We start from the raw sequence: 24,487 nt of genomic DNA, 5'->3' as shown, positions 1-24,487 counted from the left end.
AGAAGGCTTCAGGGAGACCTTATTGCAGCCTATCAGGACTTAAAGGGGGCTTATAAAAAAGATGGCGGCAAACTTTTGAGCAGGGCCTGTTGTGACAGGACAAGGGGGAATGGCTTTAAACTAAAGGGGGGTAGATTGAGACTAGATAGAAGGAAGAAATTTTTTACGCTGAGAGTGGTGAAGCACTGGCACAGGTTGCCCAGAGAGGTGGTGGATGCCCCATCCCTGGAAACATTCCAGGTCAGGTTGGACGGGGCTCTGAGCAACCTGATCGAGTTGAAGATGTCCCTGCCCACGGCAGGGGGGTTGGACTAGGTGACCTTTAGAGGTCCCTTTCAACCCAAACTATTCTATGATTCTATCTCGTCCCTACGGAGCTGCAACAAACACTTGTGTGCGAGAATGGGGACAACTCCTGGGGACAGGATCAATGGTGAGCAGAGAGAGAGGCACCTTCTTTTGCTGACAAAAGTGGCTTAAAATGCTTCTTTGAACTACAAGCTTTTCCTCAAATAGTACCGTGCTCCTCCTGAATCCTAGGGGTTTGCTGTGCTTTTTGCCCCAATACCGCTGCACTCGCCATGCTTTATCTCTGACAGGCCAGTTGGGGATGCTTAAGAATGGGGAAGAAAAAAAAAAAGTGAGTGCTTGCAGGGATCCTTCACGAATGTGCCCACAGGTGTACAGGCTTCTAGCAGTTTGTGGTGTAGGTACCTGCTGAGCAAAAAACAACAAAAAAAGGCTATATCCCTGTGACTGTGTTCTCCATAGCCCTTCATAGGCCCTGCCATGATGAATTTTCATAGTTGCTTTTTGTATCTGTTTACATCTTTGGCAAACACAGCATGACAAAGCTATTTATTTTTAGCTGCTTTTCACCTTATCTGAAAGTATTTCTTGAAATAATTTAATGTGGTGCCCTTGGTACTTCTCATATAAGAAATACTAAAATACCATTCCCTGAGATTTTTTTCCTGGAGATGGCCTGAGCTATGTTATCGCTGCACAATGTAGGGCACGTTTCCCATGGATTTTGCTTTAACTGACCATTGATTTTCATCTACTGTTTTATCACTTCATTGTAAGTGTTTATTGCCGTTTGAGTCACTAAGCGTTAAATTTCCTTCTGACTGTTTTCAGTCAGTTTAATCAATACTAAAACTGGCTGTGTATTATCAAGAAAGATGGTACTTACCTGATCTGAGAAAGTGGGCGTGCAGCGATGACTGTATGGAGCGGTACACATCCCCCACAGCTCTCCATGTACCCTGTCGTCGTCTTTCTTCTTTTAGGTTGTTCGCAAATCTTGCACTTTGTTTCCCTATGTTAATCAATTACAAATTTAAAAGGGCCTTCCTCTTTGTTTCATGGAAGTTGAGTTTCTTGAAGAGTGTTCAACTGAGGCAGGAGTTTATCAAAGTTTCGGGGAGAACTTGAGATGTGTTTCAGCCAACCTGATTACCATGTGCTTATTGTCCTCGTCAAATAATCTTAATAGTTTTAATATGGTGTGACTCTCCTGTGCAGAATCTGTGCAGCTTCCCTGTAACATCCTCCTTTGCCATGTAACTGGAATTCCCTTGTTCTTACAGTTTCAGCCAGCTGATGTCAAGGGGAGCGGTGGCTCGGGGAGCTGGCACTGAGCGTGGGAGAGCAGCTGGAACCCAGCACCGGCTGGAGGTGGCGGGGCAAGGCCATTCCTCCCTGGCCAGGGCGTCGGTGCAGGGAGAGTGTCTTGCTGAGCCACTTTGGGAAGAATTCATTGCATGTGTAGGAGCGGTGTGGGATGATTAATGAACACCACAGTAGGAGAAACTATCTGGCATCGTTAGCAGAGGAGAAGAGGAGGAGCAGGATGGGAGTGTGATAAGAGTCTAGTTGGTATTTGTGACAAGATAGATCTGTGGTGCGATCTGTGGCGCGGGTTTAATTGAACAAGCCTGTTAAATGAACTTCAGGCAAAGTTAAAGGAGTCATCTGAAGGGAGGGATTTCTTCATTTTGCCTTCTGCCTAAAGCTGTTCTTTGAGAGCCTGCAGTAACTGAGGTTTTAAGAGAAGGAATTAAATAGATGTCTAAATCAAACAAAACAGCTTTCCAAAATCCTTTCCCGATGGAAAAGACTTTATTAAATTGTTGTCATGGTAATGGAGTGCTGAATACATCATAACCTCTTTTGCTAAGTAAACAGAAAAGATGGGGGTACTTTTTGCCTTTGAAAATAGGAGGTTTCTTAAGCTGTGTGGGAACATTGTATTCTTAAATTTAAGAAAATAAAAACTCTGACAGCTCAAAACTCTCTCGAGTTTTACCCTGGGAAATGGTGATTATTTTTTCCACCCTAAAATAAACATGAGAGAGCTTAAGTGGAATATTTAAAATTCCCTGATATCAGTCAGAAGACTGGGGGAAAAATTAACATATTTTCATTTAATCTAAGAACTTTTTTCTATCAGAAGTTACAATGTCTTTAGAATTCCGGAACAGCTTTACTACAAATCCTTCCCTCCACGTTACGGATGATGAAACAGAGGTAGAGTGGCTTGTTTTTGTAAGCTAATGGCAGTATCAGGAAGAACACGGACATACCCTTATTGTCAGTACAGCACTTTATTCTTTGGAGCATGCCAACTTTCTTGAGCGCTGCTGATGACTGACCATGTGTGAAACCTGGTGCTGGTATTTGTTGTAAATTAGTAACAGGAGTTCCAATAAAAGTGGAAATTCCTAGCTTTGACCTGTGCTACTAATATCAGAGCTTTCTGTAGTTGCTGTTTGTCATTTGGAATGACCAGAGTATGGACACTTTTCAGTGTTTGCAACCATCATACTGCAACCACGCTGTTGTCCATGATAACTATTTCAGAGTTACTTTTTTTGTAGTTTTTTTCCCCTCTGCAGTTAGCTGTTTAAATTGCTCATAAAAAATGTGTTCCATCCCTTATTTTTGCCTTGGCAGTCTGTTTTAATAGTAAACATACACAGCCTTGTGGCTTGCTCGTTTCCAAAACAGGATGCATCCCGAAATGGCTGGTGTTTCATGGAGCGTGCTTTCTTGTGGAGTGGATGCTGTTTAGTTTTAGGAAGATTTCTCACTGAGGCTGAACAGTTTTATTTCTGTTGTGAAGTGAAAGTAGCCGCACTGAGGAAGTCGGGAGTGAAGTGTTACGGTCTGGCAAGCAGTCTGACTTCCTTTGGCTTTGCGAACAGTAATGATTTATTTTGTCTTAGATTGCTTATTCGTCAGGTTACATCAGATGGGGTGAGAGCACAGCCGTGCCCAGAGCTGGCCGAGTCGTGCTGGCACCGTGCTGGGTGAAGGGGAGATGGATGATCTGTGCGGGCTGGAATAGAATAGCTAGCTAGGATCAGACCAGTGGGTGCCTAACAAGAATTTTTACTGTAAGGTTTCTGTATGTAGTCTTTTTTAATGTCATGAATTTGATTTATTTAGCTGTTCTGGATGGCATATAGGGTACAAAGACATTAGTATGTATTATGTTGAGTGCAGAGATTTAAATTAAGAGTAAAATGGTTAATTCTGAATGAAATACTTAGGGTGTATATAATTTTGTATACAAAGTTAACAGGAATCTTGATGGGAACAGAACAGATTAAGTAGTTTGAAGTGTTTAAAGTTTTTTTTTTTTTACAAGTTCTGTCAATCTTATTGCATATATGCATAAAATTTAAAAAAACCAGCGTTTTTAGAACATGATCTGTTTGTGCTGTGCAGGATGTTAAGCTGATCGCATGCCAGATATCAAGGCACAGTTTAGAGGATGCACATTGTGGAAAATTTCCCAAAAGGAAAACTGTGTCAGCTTCAAGATAAAATGAAGATTTCTTCTGCCTTCCCCCTTCTTTTTTTTTTTATATTTTTTGGAGGGCCGCTTTGTTAGATGCTTTTGTTTCTAAAGCAAAATTTGTCCATGCTGTATGATTTTTATTAATCTAACACATCGTAAAAATCATGCCTTACTATCCTGGGAGTTTTTTAGAACATCCTACGATATGGACCTAGTGCTCTTTGTCTGTGATTAATTATTATATATTAAATGAGGTCCTATTCAATTGTTTGTGGCATCTCTGTTAGATGCTTTTGTTTCTAAAGCAAAATTTGTCCATGCTGTATGATTTTTATTAATCTAACACATCGTAAAAATCATGCCTTACTATCCTGGGAGTTTTTTAGAACATCCTACGATATGGACCTAGTGCTCTTTGTCTGTGATTAATTATTATATATTAAATGAGGTCCTATTCAATTGTTTGTTAGGCATCTCTGTTGAGTAAGTGTTAACCAAAACCAAATGGAATTTCTAGAAAAAAATTACTGTCAGATTTCCATTTCTTTATTGTCTCAGTGTCAGGGTTGCGTAGCTTTACTGGTTGCTTGTAGTCTTCTAGTGAAAATTGTGCAGATAACATCACCCCTCCTTTCTCTGATCAGTTTTCTTTTTACGCTAACCACCTACTTTGTTAGCGTAATGGGAAATTCAGGCTGTTTTATTCTAAAAATGCAGATTTATTTGCCTTTTGTAGGCCATCAGGTAGACTTGGGTCTGGAAGATGAAGTAGGCCATTTCTTGAAATATTTCCTAGCTCTTTTCCTGTAAGTCAGTGCCCAAGCTATTAAGCAGTCAGTTGCAAATTACTTTAAGTGAGCACTGCTGACCTTGTATTTTTACCTGCTTACTCTGAAATTATGTCCATTTCAGATCGTTGGTCTTTATTGAATGGTATGAGAATGGTGGTTGTGTTACAGAAAGTTTTTGCTCCCTGTTCCCTCTGTAGGGCAGATGCCCAAAAGATCTCTGCAGCCAGCTCACGGTGCCCATTAAGAACCAGTTCCTCTGATTCTCATGGGACTCAGTGGAAAAGCCCCCATGCCATCCGTTGTGCACAGTAACAGACTGAAAACTTTTACTGGAAAACTCTGTATTTGGACAGACCTAGAAAATGGCTTATCAGTTGTTGCTCAGAAAACATTTTGAGGAGCTGTAAAAGGATGCCTCTATATAAATTCCCAAGAAATGTTTTGCCTGTCAGAACCAATTAGCTTCAAAAACATTATCTGGCATCTAAATGAAATTACAGATGTGTAAGACTCTCCTCAGAAATGGGAATGTGTTTGCAGATTAGCTGTTCGTTTTTCCTGCCTTTCCTTTTACTCTCTCCCTCTTCCCCCAGCAACTTTCCTAGTGAAACACAACATATCCATTGACTCTGATACTGAAAAACAAATATCTTCTGCAGTAGCACCTTACCCATTCACTGGAAAAGATGCATATTGTTTTGTCTGAAAGGCTGATTTAATTGCAAAACCTGACACTGGTCAAACTGAGGGGTTTCATTTATTTATTTATTCGGCCCTCATATTTTGCCCTGATAACCATTACTACAAGACTGACCGTTGGTTTCATTCAGAGAAATCCCCTTTAAAATTAAACAAAACCACTTGAAATCTTTTAAAGTATTTGAAAAAGGAAATAATTTGACAAATGGTGTTCTTAAATCCATCTTCCGTGGCAGCTCTTGCCATGAAGGGTGGGAAATACCTGAGAGCTGGGAGAAGAGCGGATGAGACCTTCAGTCTCCAACTTCTTCAGGAGGTGATGGGTTTGAAATCTGAGCAGGAGAGGGGCTGGCAGCTTGTGTGGGTGCCCAGACTGCCTTGCTGGGATGTGCAGGTCAGTGTGAGAGAAGGGTGGGTGGAGGCTGAAGGGGGGTGCCTCAAGGGGATGGAGTTTTGTTTAAGATGCAGTAAACCCTCTGGCTGTGCTCTTCACAGCCCAATCTCTGCTGCACTCTATCAGTGCGTGGTAATAATGAATTGCCTTGTGCGTATACAGGACTTTGTATTTGCTGTAGTAAGAGGGTGCACATAATAATGTAAAAAGCATAGTAAATTTGAGGCTGCTGTTATTGTTTTAAATGCTGCTGAAGGCTTGTTTTGGTTCTTTGGGATATTATAGTCGAGGTTTTTCAAGAGTGAGTGGAGGGTTTTGCGTAATTTTGGCCAGGCTTTAGAGACCTCTAAAAGCAGCATCTTCTGAGCAGAGATCATAACCCCAGGCAGAGCTGCAGTAACTCCAAGTCCTGTGATGAACGTCATGGATACTCAGTCCGCATCCAGTATTTTTTCTAGTGCCAAGGTTGCCGCTTTGCGAGTTGGGTGGTCATTGCATTGAAATGGAGCAGTGGGCAGGAGGAGTAGGCTTGGCACTCTCTGAAAATCTGATGCCTGCCATGAGGACAGAATAGAAATTACGGAGTACACAGATTCTTGATCGCTCTTACCTGAAAGGTGCCTGTGGCGTTGCCCATCCACAGCAGCAGCTGTGTGCTGGGGATGCTGTAGGTTGTGTGATGAGTGCTCGGTGGGCTGTGGTATGTGGGAATCGGGCAAGATTAAACACTACGGGGAGAAGCATCGGTCAGTTATGTTGCAGTTAGTCAGTTCAGACGGTTGTTCCTGCTTTCCTCTTTTCTGTCACTAATGGACCAGTTCTGTTTTAGTTCTTTATTCTTAAAGTTGCCTAGGGCAACTTCGAAAACTCTAGTTCAAATGAGTATGTTTTAAGGAAAGTACTGATGGAAGCTGCTAGTATTGTCACAAGAACTGTTGACCTCTAGAGAGGTTTTTCTCTTTATTCTTTTTTTTTTCCCCTCCAAAAAAGGGTTCTGTGTTTCCATTAGCAGCTGCTTTGTTGTTGTTGTTCTGAGATACTACATATATGCTACAGAAAGCTTACTTAACAGAGTTTGTGATCAAAACAAACAGAGTAGGAATCTGAGGATGAAAGGTGCTGATGCAATGTAAGTAGAAATGGGGCTACCAGTGGGTGCTCGACAGTTCTTGTCTACTGAAGCAGATGATTGGGGTACCCTGTGATACGCACACGTACAGGAAGGTTGTTGAGTCACTAGAGTAAAACATCAGGGCCGTGTCTGATTTACAAGTCTGGAATCAAGTACAACTGTGAGGTAAGGATATGCCATTTCAGTGTAGAGGGCTGCTTTGCAAAGATTTCTACCAGGGCTAAATATAGACATTGTGAATGCAATGTGACTGTAATGTTTTGCGGGTGTTACAGCAGCCTTTGATCAGGCCTGTGGCTTATTAGTCAAAAATAAGCTTCTTTTGCATACTCAAATTTTCAATAGTCTAAACAAAACACTTAATCTGTTATAGAGATGTATTCACTTTTATCTTCTATAAATTGCTGTAGGTTGTTTTCATATGTAGTCAGGACCTGATCTGTAAAATTTCACCCACTAAATCCCTTTTGCTGTGCAGAGTGTGAACTACTACTAGTCAACTTGCAAATCAGTGGGTTTGAATGAATGGGGAACCACTGCAGAAGTAGGATCCATCCTTACTGAGTTGGCTGCAGAATGTGGATTTCCTGATACCATACTTTGGGAAGCATTTAAGAAATATGTATACGTACGTGTGTGATAGACACAGCTTTTGCAAGACAATCTTTTGAAATGTTTCACTGGAAAGTGTTGGTCACGTGTGGTCTGAAAAACTGCCCTCCTCCAGGGTCTCAAGCTGGATATTCTAAACTTGGGAACTGGTTTTAATGTTTTATTAAAAAAAAAAAAGTGTGTAGCCCGAAATGTCTTACTATAGTTCTCAAATGCTCTGTGTATTTATTTTTATGTTGTAGCCTGAAAAAAATACATTGTTAGAATATAAATATAAAAGGTAGAAGGAAGAATCTCTGAAATTCCTGCATTATATTAATAACTTAATACATTAAGTTTTCCCTTACGTAAACTACTGCTGTGAGATCATGTAACCTTTTCCCATTTGTGGTGACTCATTGATTGTATTTTCTGTGCATAATTATTCCTGTGCACGTAACAGCGTCAACAAGATTAATACACTACTGCGTTGTAACTAAGAAGTTAACGTACTAGAGAGAAGGATCATTAGATAGTTTTTTGTTTTGCGTGGTATGTGTCAGTGATTCTTAACTGACGACTATTTTTAGTGACGCTGATCCTCAGCCCATAGAGTCAGCCTTTGCTCTTGCTAAGCAAAGTCAGTGCTAAAGATGGTGATTTAGCAGAAAATTCCGTGTTAGGATTCCTGAAGCATCTTTCTCTCACTTGAGCTGTGCTTTAAGGAGTCTTCTAAAAAGAAAATACTCTTGTTGCTATAGTGATAAGCTGGAAGATTTATAGGCAGCTCATTAACATTTCTCTCAGAAGAGCTATAGCAGCTGGAAAATGTTCCTGCACAAGTAGTTTGCGGCCACATTGGTCACGTTGCAGAAGGAGCTGCTGGGTGACACTTGGAGTACCAGGTGGTGTGGGTTGTGCAAGAACAGATGTGGAGTAGCATGGGTGGCCACTGGGAGATAACCTTGGACAAAATGGAAATAAATAACAAGTTTGTATCAAAACAAGTAGCTTTATAAAGCAGGAGCAGTTGACTGTGAAGTTATGTTAGCTGTTGCATTATAATACATTAGGATCTGAAGTTTTATTTTACCCTAAGCTTCATCTTGAAAATGTGATTCAGAATCTTGTTTCTACATTTAGATGTATGGTGGTTTAAAAACAAAACAACTCTTTGATGTTTTTTGTTTCTTTTTCCCCATTCTTCCTCCCCGGTAAACAACAGTAAAAACTTGATTACCTTTTTTGTTATTCTTGAGAAGATATCCTCGAGATGATGATACGATGTTTGAAGAGTATTCTGTAGGATAATCTTAGCTACCAAGTTACTGATGCAAAGTGTATGGTTTTTACTGAGTTGTAAGGAATTCTGATATTAAATTAATTTAAAAAAAAATCAAGTTAGCAAGTGAGTTAACTTGTCTGTAGAGGTTGGCTACATCTTAATGTTGTGGGTTTTTTCTTTATGCATAGTTTGAAAAAGAAAAGGCAAGCCAAACAAAACACCGAGACTGTCTCTGCCAATTCCCCTGGATCTCCTGTTTCCAAAACACCTTTTGAGAAAGATGATGAAAGTAAAGTTATTTTGGAGCAAATCAGTTCCTCTGAAGACAACTGTAAATTTGCTGGGGAAAAGGAAACTGTTCCAGACAAAGAAAAGAAGAAGAAAAAATACAATCAACTGAAAGATATCAGACGCACAGAACTTAAAAGATACTATAGTACTGGTGAGTTATGTTAATGCTGCAGTATTTTGAAATATGTTTGTTTTGATAGCTTGTTAATGTACTTTTCTCATATTCTGTAGGCCTTCCTTAAAAGGATAATTGACTTTGAATATCCTTCCTGTAAAAACAAAGTTATGTAGTTCTGCATGTCATCTGCTTCTAACTTTAACCTTGTAGTTCTTAAAACATACGTACTTCTTGTTTTTCAGTTCTAAAACTCAGTGTTGTTATAGGCAACAGTGTAGTTTATTACTGCATTTTATTTTAATTTTTTTTTTAAGATTTGTCTTCAGCATTTTATGGCATTGGGGTACAGGTTTTTTGATAAGGTTATTGGTTTCATAAATTAACGTGTATTGTTTAAGACTTCAGTCTTAATTCATATTCATTTTGTCTCCTGAAGTGAGAACAAGTAAGTAAATTAACTACATATTTTTAAACAAGATGTCAAAGGGCTTGTGTGCTGGAAAGCTTGTTTCCCCCTCCACCCCCAACTGCATCAGTACCTGATTAACTGTATCAGTTAATCATAAATATCTTTTTTAGATTTATTCTTGCAAGTAATTCAGAAAAAAATCAGTTTGTGCATAAATATATGTGAGATGAGTCATATACCTATCTGTTTGCAGTTCTGGATTGTAATTTGTTAGATACTCTTCAGGAATTTTAGATATGATTTATGAAATACTTCTCCTTCCAAACTTTCTTTTGGTATTTTGTAGGAATGATCTTTTAGATTAAGAGAACTTTGGTTCCGTCTTGGAAGGAATCCTTTTTTAAAGAGAAGGCAGGCAACAGAAAACTCTAGTTATCCTAGAGGCAGACTTCTTTCCTGCTCGCACAGTGTGCATGAATGGCTGGCTCCTAAGGAGTCCTCATTAGGCTAAGAAACAAATCCACAGTAAAAATGTTGTTATGTGTTGACTGGTGCATGCAGACTAGTCCACACCTGGAGACTGTCTTCTATGAGGTAACACAAAGAAGATAAATCTTGGAGTAATGTTTCCTGGCAGGCTCAAGAGTTTATAGTGATTTATTGATCAGTCCATAATTTTTGGCAGGCTTAAATCTGATGAGATCAATAATCTGGGAACTAAAAGAAAAGAAAACTTGCGTCTCTTTGTCTGAAGTTCTGTCCACAGTGTTCTTGAAATAAAATCCATAGAAGGAAAACTGGAGAATTGTTAATGAATGAACCTGTGAACTCTGTTTTGTTAGTATGCTAATTTAAAAAAACAAACACACCAAAATATAAACTACTGTTCATTAGTAGTGAAGTGCTTCCGCTAAAAGCAGCGGTTTGTTGTTGGTTTGTACCCAAAGGAATTTGGGTTTTTTTCTGAGGTAGCTGAATTTTGTTTCTCTAGTGTTTCAGTAGTTTTGTGAAAAACACTGTAACAGTCGGCATTTGCGGTGGAGAGTCGGGGGGGAAGGAAGATGGTGGCATCCCTCTCTCTCACTGAAGAGTGTGGCAGGGCTGGCGAGGGAGAACATAAGGCTCTCCAGATCATCTTTGGCTTGTCATCCAACAGTCACTGCAAACTCAGGTTTTACTCAGGTTTGTTTCATAAGCATTCCCATGTTTCGTGTGGGACTTGAAATGCTACTGGCCATCATGTGGGTGTGCAAAGCCTCTGGGTTCTGCAGAAACATAGAACTTCTGTAGAGAAATAGAAGAATTTAATGCTGCTGTTGAGCTGAGCACAGACCCAACTGACAAAATCCATAGAGAGAGAAACCCCTTTGTTATTTCAACACTTGCTTTCAGTTGTTCCTAAATAAAGACTTTTACCCAGCTGGTGCCTCAAAATTGTGGAAGTGGAAGTTTGAAGAGAGATGGAAAATAGTTGATTGTGAAACAAGTGCAATAGCTCCACGTTGCCTATGCAACTCTCAAAATGAAGTCATTTCAGTGGAATCGTTAGTTGACATAGTGTTAGTCTGCATGTCTTAACACCTGCCTTCGTCCACTGCAGCTGTACCTGGCAGTGGTTACCTGCTTAGCTGTTTGTTACTGCTGCTCTCCTGAAAGCTGCCGCCTTCGCTAACATCCCGAGCAGTTTCCGAGAGCTCTCCCTACACCCGTAGCAGCCTGTACGAACTGGACTTGTTTAAATAGTTGGCCTTCATCTGCATGCGGCAGAGTACGAAACCATCCGTCGCGCTGAGCTGAGCTCTACCAGAAGGTGTGCGTTCAGCAGTTCCCTGCTGGAAGATGTTAGCTGCAGTGGTGGGAAGGTACTGCCAAATCTGTAAAGACTTTATTGTTTTAATTGTTGATATACTTCCATATGAAACTGGCTAAGAGGGATTATCCATGCATATACATCTGTCTTCATTATTTAACATTATGGATGCATATACCTCAATTTTTTTTTCTTCCACATGATTTTTTCCCCTCCGAGTTGTCCCTTTATTGATGTTTCTGAGGTGCTCTGACTAAAATACTCTCTCTTACTTATGGTTAACTGTTTTTCTGAGTGTCTTTGCACAAGGGCTTGGGGGTTTTGTTCGGTGGTTGTTTTTTTCCAATTACCCTGCTTTGACTTAATGTCTAGAACTTTAAGAAAATCTGATACAGGAATTACTAATTCTTTTTCTAAATGCTTTGTGCACTTTGCCAAAATGCTTAGTTTTCCAGTCAAATGCTGGAAATGCTTAGTTTTCTTTCTAGTCAAAAGAAAAATGCATTAGATGTAGCAACATTCTTGCAGATTCTCATCTGTGTGTTGATATGATGATGCATACATATTTTATTTTGTGGCTTAATGGAGGTCCTGTCATAAGCTGCTTTGAGCCTGGAAGGGTCGTGTCTGTCACTCTAACAGAATGAAGACCCCTGCCCTCTGAATAATCTCCCTTTCATATTTCACAGGACTATAAATCCTTCTTTATTTATTGTTCTAAGAGAAATGGGGAAGGAACATCTCCTCTCACTATAATTTGTTCCTTGCACACCACGTCCCTTCATTAGAAGTTTGTGAATGTTTGCCTTTATGAATTTGTAAATGCTGACAGTGACATCCTTACTCTTTCACTTCGAATGCCATGCCTTTTAATGGATTTATGCAAGGGTTGATACTCTGTCAGAAGGATTTTGTTGACTCAGTAAATCCCTCTTCTCCGGTGGAAAGTCTGTCACACGGTTTCTGAAGGCTGCGGAGAACTGGAGGTGGTGGTGCTCCCTGCCACACTTTGTAGAAAAGAGAGTGGTTAAAAGACTTTTCTTACTCTTTGGAGAAGATGGAAGCGCAGCGATGGAGCGAGGAGCTCCTCGCCTGGTATCCAAGTGCCGTGTTGTGTTAATGCCTGCAGCCGGCGGGTGGCATCGCTGAGCCGAGGAGGAGGAGTTGCGACTCGGGCATCCTCTAGAAGGGGATCCCTCTCCCCAGCCGAGATTGTGCCGTACAGCGTATCTGCTACCACTGTGGTGGCACCGTTACAAATAACCTAATGGTATGAGGTCTTGATCATTTCTCTTGAGGCACTGCTAAATGGCTGAACAGATCCCGCTGCGAGAAGGCTTCTCCTGTGTAACCTCATATTTTCCTTTTCTCTTAGCACTTGTGTTGTTCTTCAGTGGCTCTATAATTCTGGAATATATCTGTACCATTCAATCTCCAAATCTCTAAGACAAGGGCAGATATAGCCCTTGTTTTCTTGTCCTAAAACAACAGAGGCTCTGATACTGTTTGTTTTTCTTTCCTGAGGACCAATGAAAATAACTACCTTTCTCCTTATTTTTGCCTCATCTCTTGGCTGATGTGGCAATCGGCTTCTGAACTTTGTCGTCTTACCCTTTCTGCTGCTGTTGCTGCAGTAATCTTCTTTCAGACTCCCAAGGATGTGTCTGTCTGGCAGAGTGCAATGGTTGCATAGGTACCCTGGCTGCTGTACCCAGTGCCCAGGATGCTCTCCCCTTCTTCTTGGGATAACCTAGTTGACCTACTTTTGCAGCTTGGCTGCTTAGTTCAGACACACTTTCTGTGGGAAGCCTGTTTTTGTTGGCAGATGTTGACTTGCTAAGCTTCGATTTATCTTTTTTTTTTCTCTTTCTTTTCCTCATTGTTTTCCTCTCCCCACTCCACCCCCCGCCATGTCAGGCTCTAAAAACTTTGTCGTCTTACCCTTTCTGCTGCTGTTGCTGCAGTAATCTTCTTTCAGACTCCCAAGGATGTGTCTGTCTGGCAGAGTGCAATGGTTGCATAGGTACCCTGGCTGCTGTACCCAGTGCCCAGGATGCTCTCCCCTTCTTCTTGGGATAACCTAGTTGACCTACTTTTGCAGCTTGGCTGCTTAGTTCAGACACACTTTCTGTGGGAAGCCTGTTTTTGTTGGCAGATGTTGACTTGCTAAGCTTCGATTTATCTTTTTTTTTTCTCTTTCTTTTCCTCATTGTTTTCCTCTCCCCACTCCACCCCCCGCCATGTCGCAGGCTCTAAAACACTTTCACAAACCCGAGGCGAGTTGCCAGGAACCCAGCACTGGAACTGTAACAGCTTGGAAGCACCAGATTGGCTCTAGGGCAGGATGGACATCTCTGGGACAGACTTGTTAGGTGGACTCCTGTGAGACTAAGAAACCAGGATTCCTGTCAGCAATTGCTAAGCTGGATGATGATGATTATGTTTTGCCACTGAAGACGCTGAAACAGGAAAAAAGGTGACCTTCTGAAAGCAGGCAGTGTAACAGTGGTGCAAATTAGGGTTGAGTGCAGTCCTCTGAATTTTGTCCATATATTTATTCCAGCATGATATAATGCATCTTTCTACCAGATGTGCAGAATAGTCCCAGATTGCACTGATTTTGCTTGAAATCATAAGTGGTCAGCATATGTGAGGAATTGTTCTCCATTAAAAAATGCATCATAAAGAAAAGTTTGATTTAGGTGACTTGTCCTACATCACACAGTTACTTTTATCAGCAAAATAAAATCCAGTTAACTAGCTTATCATTCTGCTCTCTAATCATAAAGCCATCCTTTCTCATTCACTGTATGGTGTTCAGTTTTTGCAGCAAGCGAGTGGGAGGTGAGACTAACAAAACCTCCTGATTTCTGTCCAAAACAAGCAGGAGTCCTAAACACTGTGACAAGAGTCCTGAGAGGGAAAAATGGTATGTGCCTATTTAATGAGACAGTATATTTTATGTTGAATAGGAGGTGCCAGAGTATCTTCCCAGAGTCCAGAGGCAGAAAACAGATGCCTTTTTGAATTGTCCTCCCTGCCATCACTTGGGCAGGGGGTGATACTGGAGCAGTGTGGCACGCGTGCAGTTACCAAGCCTCTGAATGTTCTGGGTAGCTGGCCAAGAACAAATGTTAGTAAATAAAAGAGAGAGGGCATAGCCATTTTCATCACCCATAATGTGGTAAGATTTGCCCTGACTGGCACAGCATCAGCAGAGGCAGCTCCCATGATACCAGCAGTACTTACTCTGTTTCAAAGTTGGAAGTTGCTTGTAACACAGTGAAAATTTATAGAGAATTTAAATTTAATAAAAAGGTGGGGCACTTACTGAACCCACTTTGCATAATCGTTTCTAATAGGTCATTTGCTAAATAGGCGTAATCTGAAGTGGACTTTTCAGTATATATTGAGTTGAAAATTGAAACTTCCTTCTGCTAATGAGTCCTGGTTTTGTCTTTCCTACTACCTGGTATGGTTGTTCAACAGTAGGATGCAGTTGAGGACTTAATTAAGGTGCTAGGCATAAAAAAGTAGAGTACATTTAAAAAAAATAAGAAAATCCATATACGTTCTTGCTGGTAATTAGCTAACGGTAATCAGGCCTAATCTCGGGGCTTGATTTGGTCAGCCCTATTTGTGTGGCAAAGTACTTTGTATTCTAAGTAATCCAAGTGATTTACAAACTGGACTACTCAGTGTTGTGTTAAGTTGCTTAATACAACAGTAAGAGGAACAGGATCTGAATTTTCCCAAGTTCTGAGACCTTGCTTTAGCCTTTGTGTTTCAGGTTGGCTTCAGACAGCAAAAATGAGAGTAGGTGTAAGGAGGGGTGAAAAGGGAAATAATTTTTTTTCTTCCAAAATCAAGATCTCAAATAAAATTAAAGCAGCATAGGAAGAAGTTTATTGGTTGTAATTGCCTGCGTAGAATAACAATGGGTTTGGAATAACTTACATATAAGTGTAAACTGGATGTAGTTGGCAGTGGCTTGGTTGGGAAGCTTCAGGCAGTTGGTATATTAGCATCGGTTGCTGAAACCATGTGGAAAGAATGAGGTGGACGAATGACTGAAAGGCAGCTGGTTTCAGATCACTTGTTTTGGAATAAGAACAAATGATCTCAAATCCCAGGGGATCGGTGTTAAGGCCACCAGATTATATTCAAGCTGGGTTGTTAATTGGTGTTTACTAGAAACTGTGGCATACAGAAGGGATGCCTTGTCCGCAGGCAGGAGAATTTGATCTGAGCAGTAAGTACCAGAAATAATGTTGTTAGCGCTTCTGAAAATTTGGATGGAAACATCTTAACGCTGCTTGAGCTCCCCACGTGTGGAATCCTCTTCTAATTCTCATCTTGATGGATCAGCTCCTGTTTGTTGTAAAACTAAGTAAAAGACACAAATAAGCGAAACTTGGTGTTCTGTATGTAATCCTTCGGTATTGCCTATCAACGCGTGACAGGTTGCCTCAAAACCTATAGTTAAGACAAAAGACTGAGCTGTTTTTAAGTCTGCTGTTAGATGGAAGTGAAGCTATATGGATATATAAAACCATATTGTAAACCTGGCCGTTGATAGTCCGTAAACTAATGTACATTTCAAATGGGAAGCAAGGGAATTGAAATGGGAAAGTAAAGGACAGAACATGAAAACAGTGTCCAGTAACATAAAAATAGAGAGATTCAAGTCTGTTAAGAACAAAAGAGAAACTAACAATAATTTTAGCTCGTTATGTGATGCTAGTGGTTGAATTTTCAGTGATTTTTCTGGTGTGCATCTGGGCAGCAGGGAGGAGGAAGGGTTGTAGAAGGAGAATTGATGTATTTGTATCCTCTGGTGTGATTCTCTCCACTCAAACGGTTAGAAACTAGGTAAACATTAGCTTAAGAGATGTAATCTCTTTTTTTTTAATTGGCAGAGCTGCTTTTCGTGCAGGAGTCCTAAGAGCTTATTGATGAACCTTCTTGATTACTGATGTGGCTTTTCTTCAGTAACCCTTTCAAAAGGGTTGATACAAGATTTTTATATTCCTTCCTTTAATTTTCAAATAGTCAACCAAGGCAAATTGCATTTGTAAGAATTATGTTGCTGATGTTACGTACTAGTATTTTGTGAGGCCCTTGAGTTTATATTCTAGAACATCATAAGTTTTAAATTTGGACGGTGTCTCCCTCCAGTAGGATGACTGAACAAGTGTGTTTAGCTCTGAAGGGATCAGTTGCTTGCTGTGTGTGATTTAACACTTTTATAGGTGGGGAAAGAAAAAGTACCCATCACATTTGCACAAAGTTGTAAGGATTGTAAGCAGCACAAGTTACCAGTGCTGAGTTATGTGAATTGATCGGTAGTTTGAGCACAGGCAAATTACGTGTATTAAAGGTAGGTTGTAGAACAAAGATTTCTGGGATGAGGGGCCTGTAACTCTGAAAAATTACTTGGGGTACTTGATGTGCATATTTACTTGAGTGTAACCTTCCAGTACATTACTTTGGAGAAGAAAAAATAGTACAGGTACTTGGAAGTTTTATGCAAGAGAGTAATAGAAATTATGGTGTGACTGCTGGTGAACCACTATGTCCCAGCCTGATGTCCGTGATTCTAGGGCAAAGAAGTGCTAGAGGGGCCATAGGAATGGCCATGCTGTTTCAGACCAGGGCCTGCCTGTTTAGTGCAGCACTGTTCTGCCACAAAGGCCACACCTGGATGTCTGGGGAAGATTAAGAACACAGTGAATTTTGTAAAATTATCCGCACTAATGTTCTCCCGTCCTCTGATTATTTTCAACTGTTGGGGATCTTCTGAGCTGCTTCTAGTTTGTGCATTTAGGGATTGTTCTTCCATATGCTTACCTTGTCTCTCCCTGGGCCTGTGCAGATTTCTACAATATCTTTTGGTAAAGAGTGCACAGGTTTGCTACCATTTGCATGAAGCACAGTCTTGCTCCTGCTGGCTTTGTTTGGTGGCCACGGGTTCTTGTAGAAGAAACTGAACAGTCAATCCCTACTCACCATCTCCAAGCCTCCTATGATTTTTTTTTTTTTTTTTGTAATCTCTCTATAAAATACCCCTCTTTCATCATTTCATTTCCAGGCTGAAGAACTTCAGCATTCCTTTATGTGTAAGCTGTTTCATAGCTTTGCTTGTCCTTGTTACCCTTCTCTGAACCTCCAGGACCCAGGATGCTGGGACAGGGAATGTTTTTGCTCTTAACTCAGATTCTCAGTCTTGATTTACTGTGAGCTCTGTTTAGCACAGCTCAGGGAGGAAGCAAATGTTTGGAGACAAGAGGGAGTTGTGAGAGACTCCTTCAGTTATAATGGTTCTTGATCGGGGACAAAAAAACCCAGAGCCTTATCCTAAATTACTTGTGTAAGTAATTGAAATGTCATACCAAAGAGTTCTGGCAGGCTGAGCTGGCTAGAAGATGGAGAGAAACAAGTGGAGATTAGAAATCAGGGATACCTTTTTAACAGTGGCAGTAATTATTGAGGGGAGAAAATTAAAAAGGGTTGCAGTGGAATTTCTGTCACTGGGGAAGAAATACCAGGATTTGATATTTCTCAAAGTTACATTCTACTACAGCAGTTACTCAAAGTAAGATTTAAGATAGTGACATTTTGTGATCTATTCTGCAAAGGTCAGACTAGGGAATGACACGACTGGTATTTGATCAGGTAAAACTGATCTCACTGCTGAAAGAACCAGATGTGTTTCCAAGGGCTGTCTGTTTTCCCAGGGCCTGAATTTTCAGGAAGAGTGAGCACTTACATCCTTAATTATATTTAAATGCAGATGCACTTAACATCTCTGAAAAGTGCCCCCCCTTACCCCCGCCCGGAGGAAGGGAGGAAAGCTGTGGAGCAGTTGGTCACATAGCACACAGCGAGGCTGTGGCAGGTGTATGCGTGCAGGAGGAGAAAGGGAAGCATGTTGGGAGAATTAATGAAGAGAGTTGTCATATTTCTGCCGGGGATAATGAAGGGAAATACGTCTGCGTGGTTAGTGAGTCCTTCACTTCCAGAATCCACTGGCTCATCGTGTTTGGGGTAGTCTGAACTTCCCCACATTGTACCAGCTGCCTGTTGGGTCTTGTGCTTGCTGAGCATGGGTGCCCTGTGAAGTTACTCTGAGTGCCTGCAGTGCAGCTCATTGGAGGTGATCTTGGTAGCGTATCTTGTCCTGGGGGAAAGGGCTGGACAGGTTTTTCTCTTCAACATTTCCTGGGAGGGCTGTCGACCAAGCAGACTGGATCCTTTGCCTCTTCCCCTACCCAGGTTTCCAGGACCCGCGCCCCGAGTGCCTGCGGAGCAGTCCTCTGCAGTGCAGTCCTCTGCAGTATATTGGTGCCGTAGTCTCTTTCCCCTGCCTAGTGACTCCCTGTAGCTCTCTGGGGATCTCTGCCCACAGGGAAGAGGCAGAATATTCTCTTTGTAGTTTCAGACATGAGGTTTACATTTGTAAGATTTTTATCTCTTTAAGGCAGGAATATTCATAAGCCAAGTACATAAGGACCACGAGAGAGTGCATTTGAAGTCATATTGCAAATCTTTTAGTCTCCAAGCAGACGTGTGAGGGAGTAATTCTCCGGGAGTCTGCATAACTCAAGCCTGGTATCCTCAAGGCAGACTCTTAATTTCTCCTCTTCAACAACTTCCCATACTGTGCTTGAAATACACTGTCGGAAGTTAATCTAAATGCTCTAAAAAGCAGAACTCCTTTCACCTGCGTTTAAATAATAATACAAAGTTAAGCCAGATCGTTTTTATTTTGTAACGCTCTCGCTCCCAGCTTTCCACAGTGACATTTTCTCATGTCTCATCAGTCTGTCGTGATGCCTGTGATGCGACACATCAGGTCGCGCTTGGGATCAGTAGCGTGTATAAACTGAGTTGCTCTTTTCTATGGCTCCTGAGGATTTGCGTGATGAAGTGCTGGCAGTCAGCAACACATCAGATGCTGATGTCATCTCTGTACATGAAAATAGGGCATGTGTCCCGTATCTTTAGAGTCTTTGTGATTTTTGTCTATATTTTTGACCTATGACCTTGTAATCGCCAACCAATAGACAAGGCAGTACAGCATGTGTTTTAAAGAGATGTTGTCCTGGTTAACTTAGATGGCATAGCCTTCCCACACAAGCTGCCGTGTGTTCAAGAAGCAAAATGAATGAAGGAAAACAGCATGTGTAGTGTTAACAGTTTTCTAAAATGCGCATGTCGTCTTTTGTGATGCCCAAGTATACATTCCCTCAGCCCTGGTCTGTTGACAGGCTGATTTTCCTCGCTCTGTATTGTGTTTGAGTCCCTGATGTAGTGGACAGTCAGAAATTTTATGGTGGCAGTGTTGTGATTTAGGTACTGACACTTACCTGAACAGCGTTCACAAGCAATGCTGTCTGTCGGACCACAGAAAGACCAGTGGGCAGCTTCTCTTCCACACATCTGCAAAATGCTCCTGAGCCTACCTACACCCAAAGTGAGTAAAAATTCACTGAACCTTCTTTTTCTGCATCCCCTCATCTCTTGAAATAATCACCGACCCTGTTTACCTCCACCTTTGTATAAGAAACCTGGAACGAGTTCTGATTGTCACCATACTCCTCCCAGGGTGTGCTTTCATAAACAGTTTAAGCCAACCTAAAGCGTCCATGTTGCTGCTAAAAGAGGATGTACTGTCTGTCCTCCTCCTGAGCCCAGCTGGGTGGTCCCAGTCCTGGCCTTCAGCCGTCACCAGCCCAGAGTCAGGAGCTGCTTTCCCTAGGCTGGCATCTAGTGACCTCGGCCAGTGCAGGGCTGGTGGCAGGAACACGTGGAGGAAGAAGGTTGGTGGAATCGCCCCTTTTGACAACAGCTTCAGTGTAGGTTGGTTTAAGCTGCTCGTGGAGCTGTGCCCAAATCCAGTACTGCTCCAGAGGGACTGATGTTGGGTCTGTTTTCAGGGGGAGCTGTACAGAGTCATGTGCATTAAACTTTTGTCACTGTCAAGGTAAATTCGTTGAAGAAATTAAAGTTAGATGTATGAAAGTGTTGATTTTTAAGCATTACTTAGTATGAAACGTCTATCTGGTGTTTTTTCTAAAAAAAAAAAAAAAAATCCCAAAACAAATAATGTGCAGTTTAAATTATATGTTGGGGATTTTCAGTGTTTCTTAATAGAAGTCTTTGCTTTTTCTCATTCACACCATTTTGTTTCTTAAGTTAACCTGAATGAACTCCATCCAGCAGAGGCCTGAGAAAGGCAGTGTGAAAGCTTTCCTTCCTGTACCTGGATTTTCTTTGAAAACAGGATGTAGCATTTGCGTAAGAATTGGGTTCCTGAGCACACAGTTAGCTACCAAGTGTCTGAAGAGCTCATCCGGGCACGTGACAGAAAATAAGAACAACCTTCTCTATCTGATCTAAGGATACATGTGGCTTTCTTCTTCCAGTTCCCAGTAACGCAGCATATTTCTGTAGTGCGTTCAAAGATTGACGTACTTCAGCTATGCTGTGTGGTTTGATCTGGTTTATTGAGTTGATAGCACAAACACCTGTGTGGAGTATACATCTACAGGTGACCAACTTAGCCAGAAAAACTCTTTCACATGCAGTGAATAATGGGGGAAAATGCTATCCAAGGGAGCACTTACCAAATACTTTATTACTGTCTTTATCAAACTTAGAATGTAGGGTTTTTTCCCCATGATTTTAAAGAAAACCAGGGAAAGTAATTTGTTCTGGTTTTTTACATGTAATTCAGCTTGCTATTTTTTGGAGTGTAGACTTCTTGTCTTAAGTCCGTGGTCACTGTTGCAATGTGGTAAGACAGCTAAGACCCCACTGGCTGATAAATTTGGCAAAGCACAAAACTCATTGTGTCTTGCAGCTCCACCTGGCTTTATCACTGCACCCAAGAGGGCTCTTCTTCCTACACAAATACACAAGGCGAGCAGAATATTTTAGAGGTAGACTGTCAAACGCAGGGATCTTGGCGTAGATTGAATGGTCTTGAACTAGAAACTGGAAGAAGTGATGATAGATGGTATGAACAGCTTCTAATCTTGAGTCTGCACATTTCTTTTATATGAGTAAAGCCGAACTCTGGATGGGGAGGAGGTTTCTGGATGCTGAGTCTGTGAATTGTCTTGTGCAAGTTGGTATTTCTGTGGAAGGCTGACTTAACATTGTGTATTTGTATAATGCTAATCATGCTACTGGGGAACTAGACCATACTGTTGCCAAACAGTCTGGAGGATATAATAATGCAGTTTTGGGGTTCTTGTTGTATACATATCCAGTGTACCCAGCAAGTTGGTAGCAGCCCATGCTGAAGTTCCTATTGCTGCATCTTTGCTTTGGCTGTTATTCACACTTCTTAGGTTGAAGATAGTATGCGTACCTACACGCTGTGTAATTACTTCCCTGATAGCTGTAGACCTCATGGATGGTAGCTATTTAATATGCCCTTAGGTAGTAGACATCTGTTGCTTGCAGGCCATCTCTTGTGTGGCTGATAAATGTGGTTCATAAACTTTTGCTCTGAAGGAGGATAAAGCACTTAGCTGAAGATGTGGTATTTGACTGCTGACTATGGTTAATCTAAGGTGGTGTTCATGTGAAGTAGGACTTTGGTCTGTCTTGTGGATAGCTCAGGTGAACAGTGTGCTCCCAAGTCCATCTTACATAGGCTGTTGGAGGTTGGTGAAATAGCAGTGGGGAGAGACAGTTACTAGTGGTAAATGAAAAGTAGGTCAGGAAGAGTCCACAGTTTGATGACACCATGAAGTGGTTATCCAGAGCACGTGGGAACAAGCTCCTGTCATGGAAATGGCGATCACTTCCTGTTGTTACAGGCATGTCACTGTTTCACCGCAACTATCCAGGGCCAGAACAAATACATGGTTACAAGTATTTCCACAGTAAGTATAGTTAGATCTTGTACACAAAATGCAGGAGAGCACTTGCAAATATTTTCCCATGTGAAATTTTCTGTGGGTTTCCTTTTGAATGTCACACTTAGAGCTTTGTGTAACAAGATCTCCTTTTGTTTCATCATTGCTTTGTCTATGCGCAGGAGTGTGCAGAATGACACCTGGCTGTGGAATGGAAGGCTAAAATTATCACATCTTTGTATCCAGACAGCTTCAGTGGGAACTAAAGACAACCTTCAGAAAAGGAATTGTGATAACATATATCAGACATAGGACTGATAATGAAGAGCGAAAACAATTAATTGTCCTTTTCTAAAGGAAAGAATAGAGTTAGGACCTGGATCTACCACCCGACTGCTTCAGCTGTGATGGGGCTGTTTTTTTCAGACAGTCCTACCCTTCCTCATTCCCATCCCCTCATTCTCCCCCTGCCCCATCCCTCCCTTCCCTCTCTTATCCTCAGTGCTGACACCAAGATTGGTTGAATGCCACCTTGCTCTGGGAGGATTAGGCAGATTGGGATGGGTCAAGAGACAATATATCAGTGTAGGATGAGCAGAAACTATTTGCTGTTTTAAAGCATAATCCAAAAAACTAAGCTCCCCAGAAGTGAGGAACTGAAAACTTGTTTTTATACAATAATATGGATAGATCCAAATTGTACACTGTTGCATTTTGAAATAGCGTTGCTCAGGCTAAAACCTCACATACGAATGTGATTCGTGGTGAGGAGCAGCTGCTTGTAGCTTGGATCTTGCTCTCTGCTGTACTAACAGTCGTATAATTCCTTAGAGATAGTAATTGTTGTATAATTCCTTATAGAGACTAAACAGGTCAAGCTTCATTTTAAAAATAATGAGGACTTCCTTCCCTCTTAGATCTGTTACTCCTTCTTACTGCCCTCTTGTCCACCACCTTATTTGTTGCTAAAACTTATTATGCCATCTTAATCTTTCTGGTTGTCCCTCACAATCTTTAAGTGTAATAAAAAAGTTTATATGTGTAAAATGGTTTTCTCTTTAAAATTTCTTCCTTAAAGTGGCCCAGGCTAGATTTAGACTGCATCCATTCATCTGGTGACTGTAGTTTTCTTAGGCAGTAGTTTCAAAGTACAGCTGAGTGCTATGAAGAGCTTGATGTTCCACAATGTGAATTAACACCTTGCTGCTGCTGCTGAACAGGGAGGTCTTGTGCTTTCTCTGCCTGCTCTGAACTACGTTTTTTCCCCTCCCTCTGAACTGGCACCGGCATTCATCTGATCACAAGGTAAGATGAGTCAATTCACTAGACCAACAAAGAAAAAAATTGAGATAGTTGATTGTTTTAATCGGTTGTCTCTCTGTGGTGTCAGATGAGAGCCAGAGCCCAAGGTAGAAAGAGATGTGAGGAGAGAACAGCTCCCTTCCTCTTAGGAGCCCTTAATTTGGCTTATGAAACCATACCCCTGTGTCTGCCTTGAAGAATTGGGGGTCACTGTCACTGCTAAGTAATGTGAGATTGAAGGAATCCAGAGCACAGAAGTCGTACACTTCTCTGTGGTCTAACTTTATATATCTTTTGAAACTTCAATCCTGGATATCTTTGTATAATTGTACTGCATTACACAAACACTTTTCTTCTGCCTTAAGTAAGCTACGGTTTAAAAGTAAGCTACCAAACTGATCTTCTAGGCCACTGCACCTTTGCTGAAGTCAATTCAGTAGCTGTGTGGGTTTTGTTCCTATTGCACCTCCTAAACCCAAATCAAATTAATCCTGACGTGATTCTTTCATTTTCTTTCAAGTATTTGCATATGGGGGAGTTTGGTTCATCCTGTAAATGTATTCCTCTACGTAAGCAGTATTGACTTTACTTTTGAGCTCAAAGTGTTGTATGGTTGCTTTTACAGTTATTTAACATGCTCTAAATACAATCTAATTTAAGAGCTGTTCGCATTTTTTCCTTTTCTCCAAAGTATTCTCCTTTTGTGTAAGGAAAATTACTTTACCCAGTTGTGTTTCTTATTCCTGTACCGCTTTTATTTCTGCTTTTCATTTGTATAGCTGCATTGAACAAATATAAATTTGAGAATGACATATCTCCTACAAATCTAAAAATACTAACCTGATTTATAATATGAAGTAAGACTACTTCTGCAATGAAGTTCTTTGCCCAGCTGCCAATGTACAGTCTTGGACAAGTCAGAGGTCTACAGATGTACAGCTTGTGTTGAACTTCAGGCATTTGAGCAGTCCGTTTTGGTTTTGACA

At 41.1% G+C, this 24,487-nt stretch overlaps 1 protein-coding gene across 1 annotated transcript in view; it reads left to right on the top strand.

Moving 5' to 3' along the window:
- The window catches only part of NCOA7 (nuclear receptor coactivator 7), a 116,448-nt gene that overhangs the window by 34,889 nt on the left and 57,072 nt on the right, over positions 1 to 24,487 (top strand). The window contains exon 4 of the mRNA XM_009289108.1: positions 8,889 to 9,142. Within this exon, the coding sequence (XP_009287383.1) occupies positions 8,889 to 9,142 (254 nt within the window). The remainder of the gene's footprint in view (positions 1 to 8,888; positions 9,143 to 24,487) is intronic.

Source organism: Aptenodytes forsteri, unplaced genomic scaffold, assembly GCF_000699145.1.
Source record: "Aptenodytes forsteri isolate BGI_AS27 unplaced genomic scaffold, ASM69914v1 Scaffold217, whole genome shotgun sequence".
NCBI lineage: Eukaryota > Metazoa > Chordata > Aves > Sphenisciformes > Spheniscidae > Aptenodytes > Aptenodytes forsteri.
The sequence above is the reverse complement of the archived record's forward strand: the minus strand, read 5'-3'. Positions and strand labels throughout refer to the sequence as shown.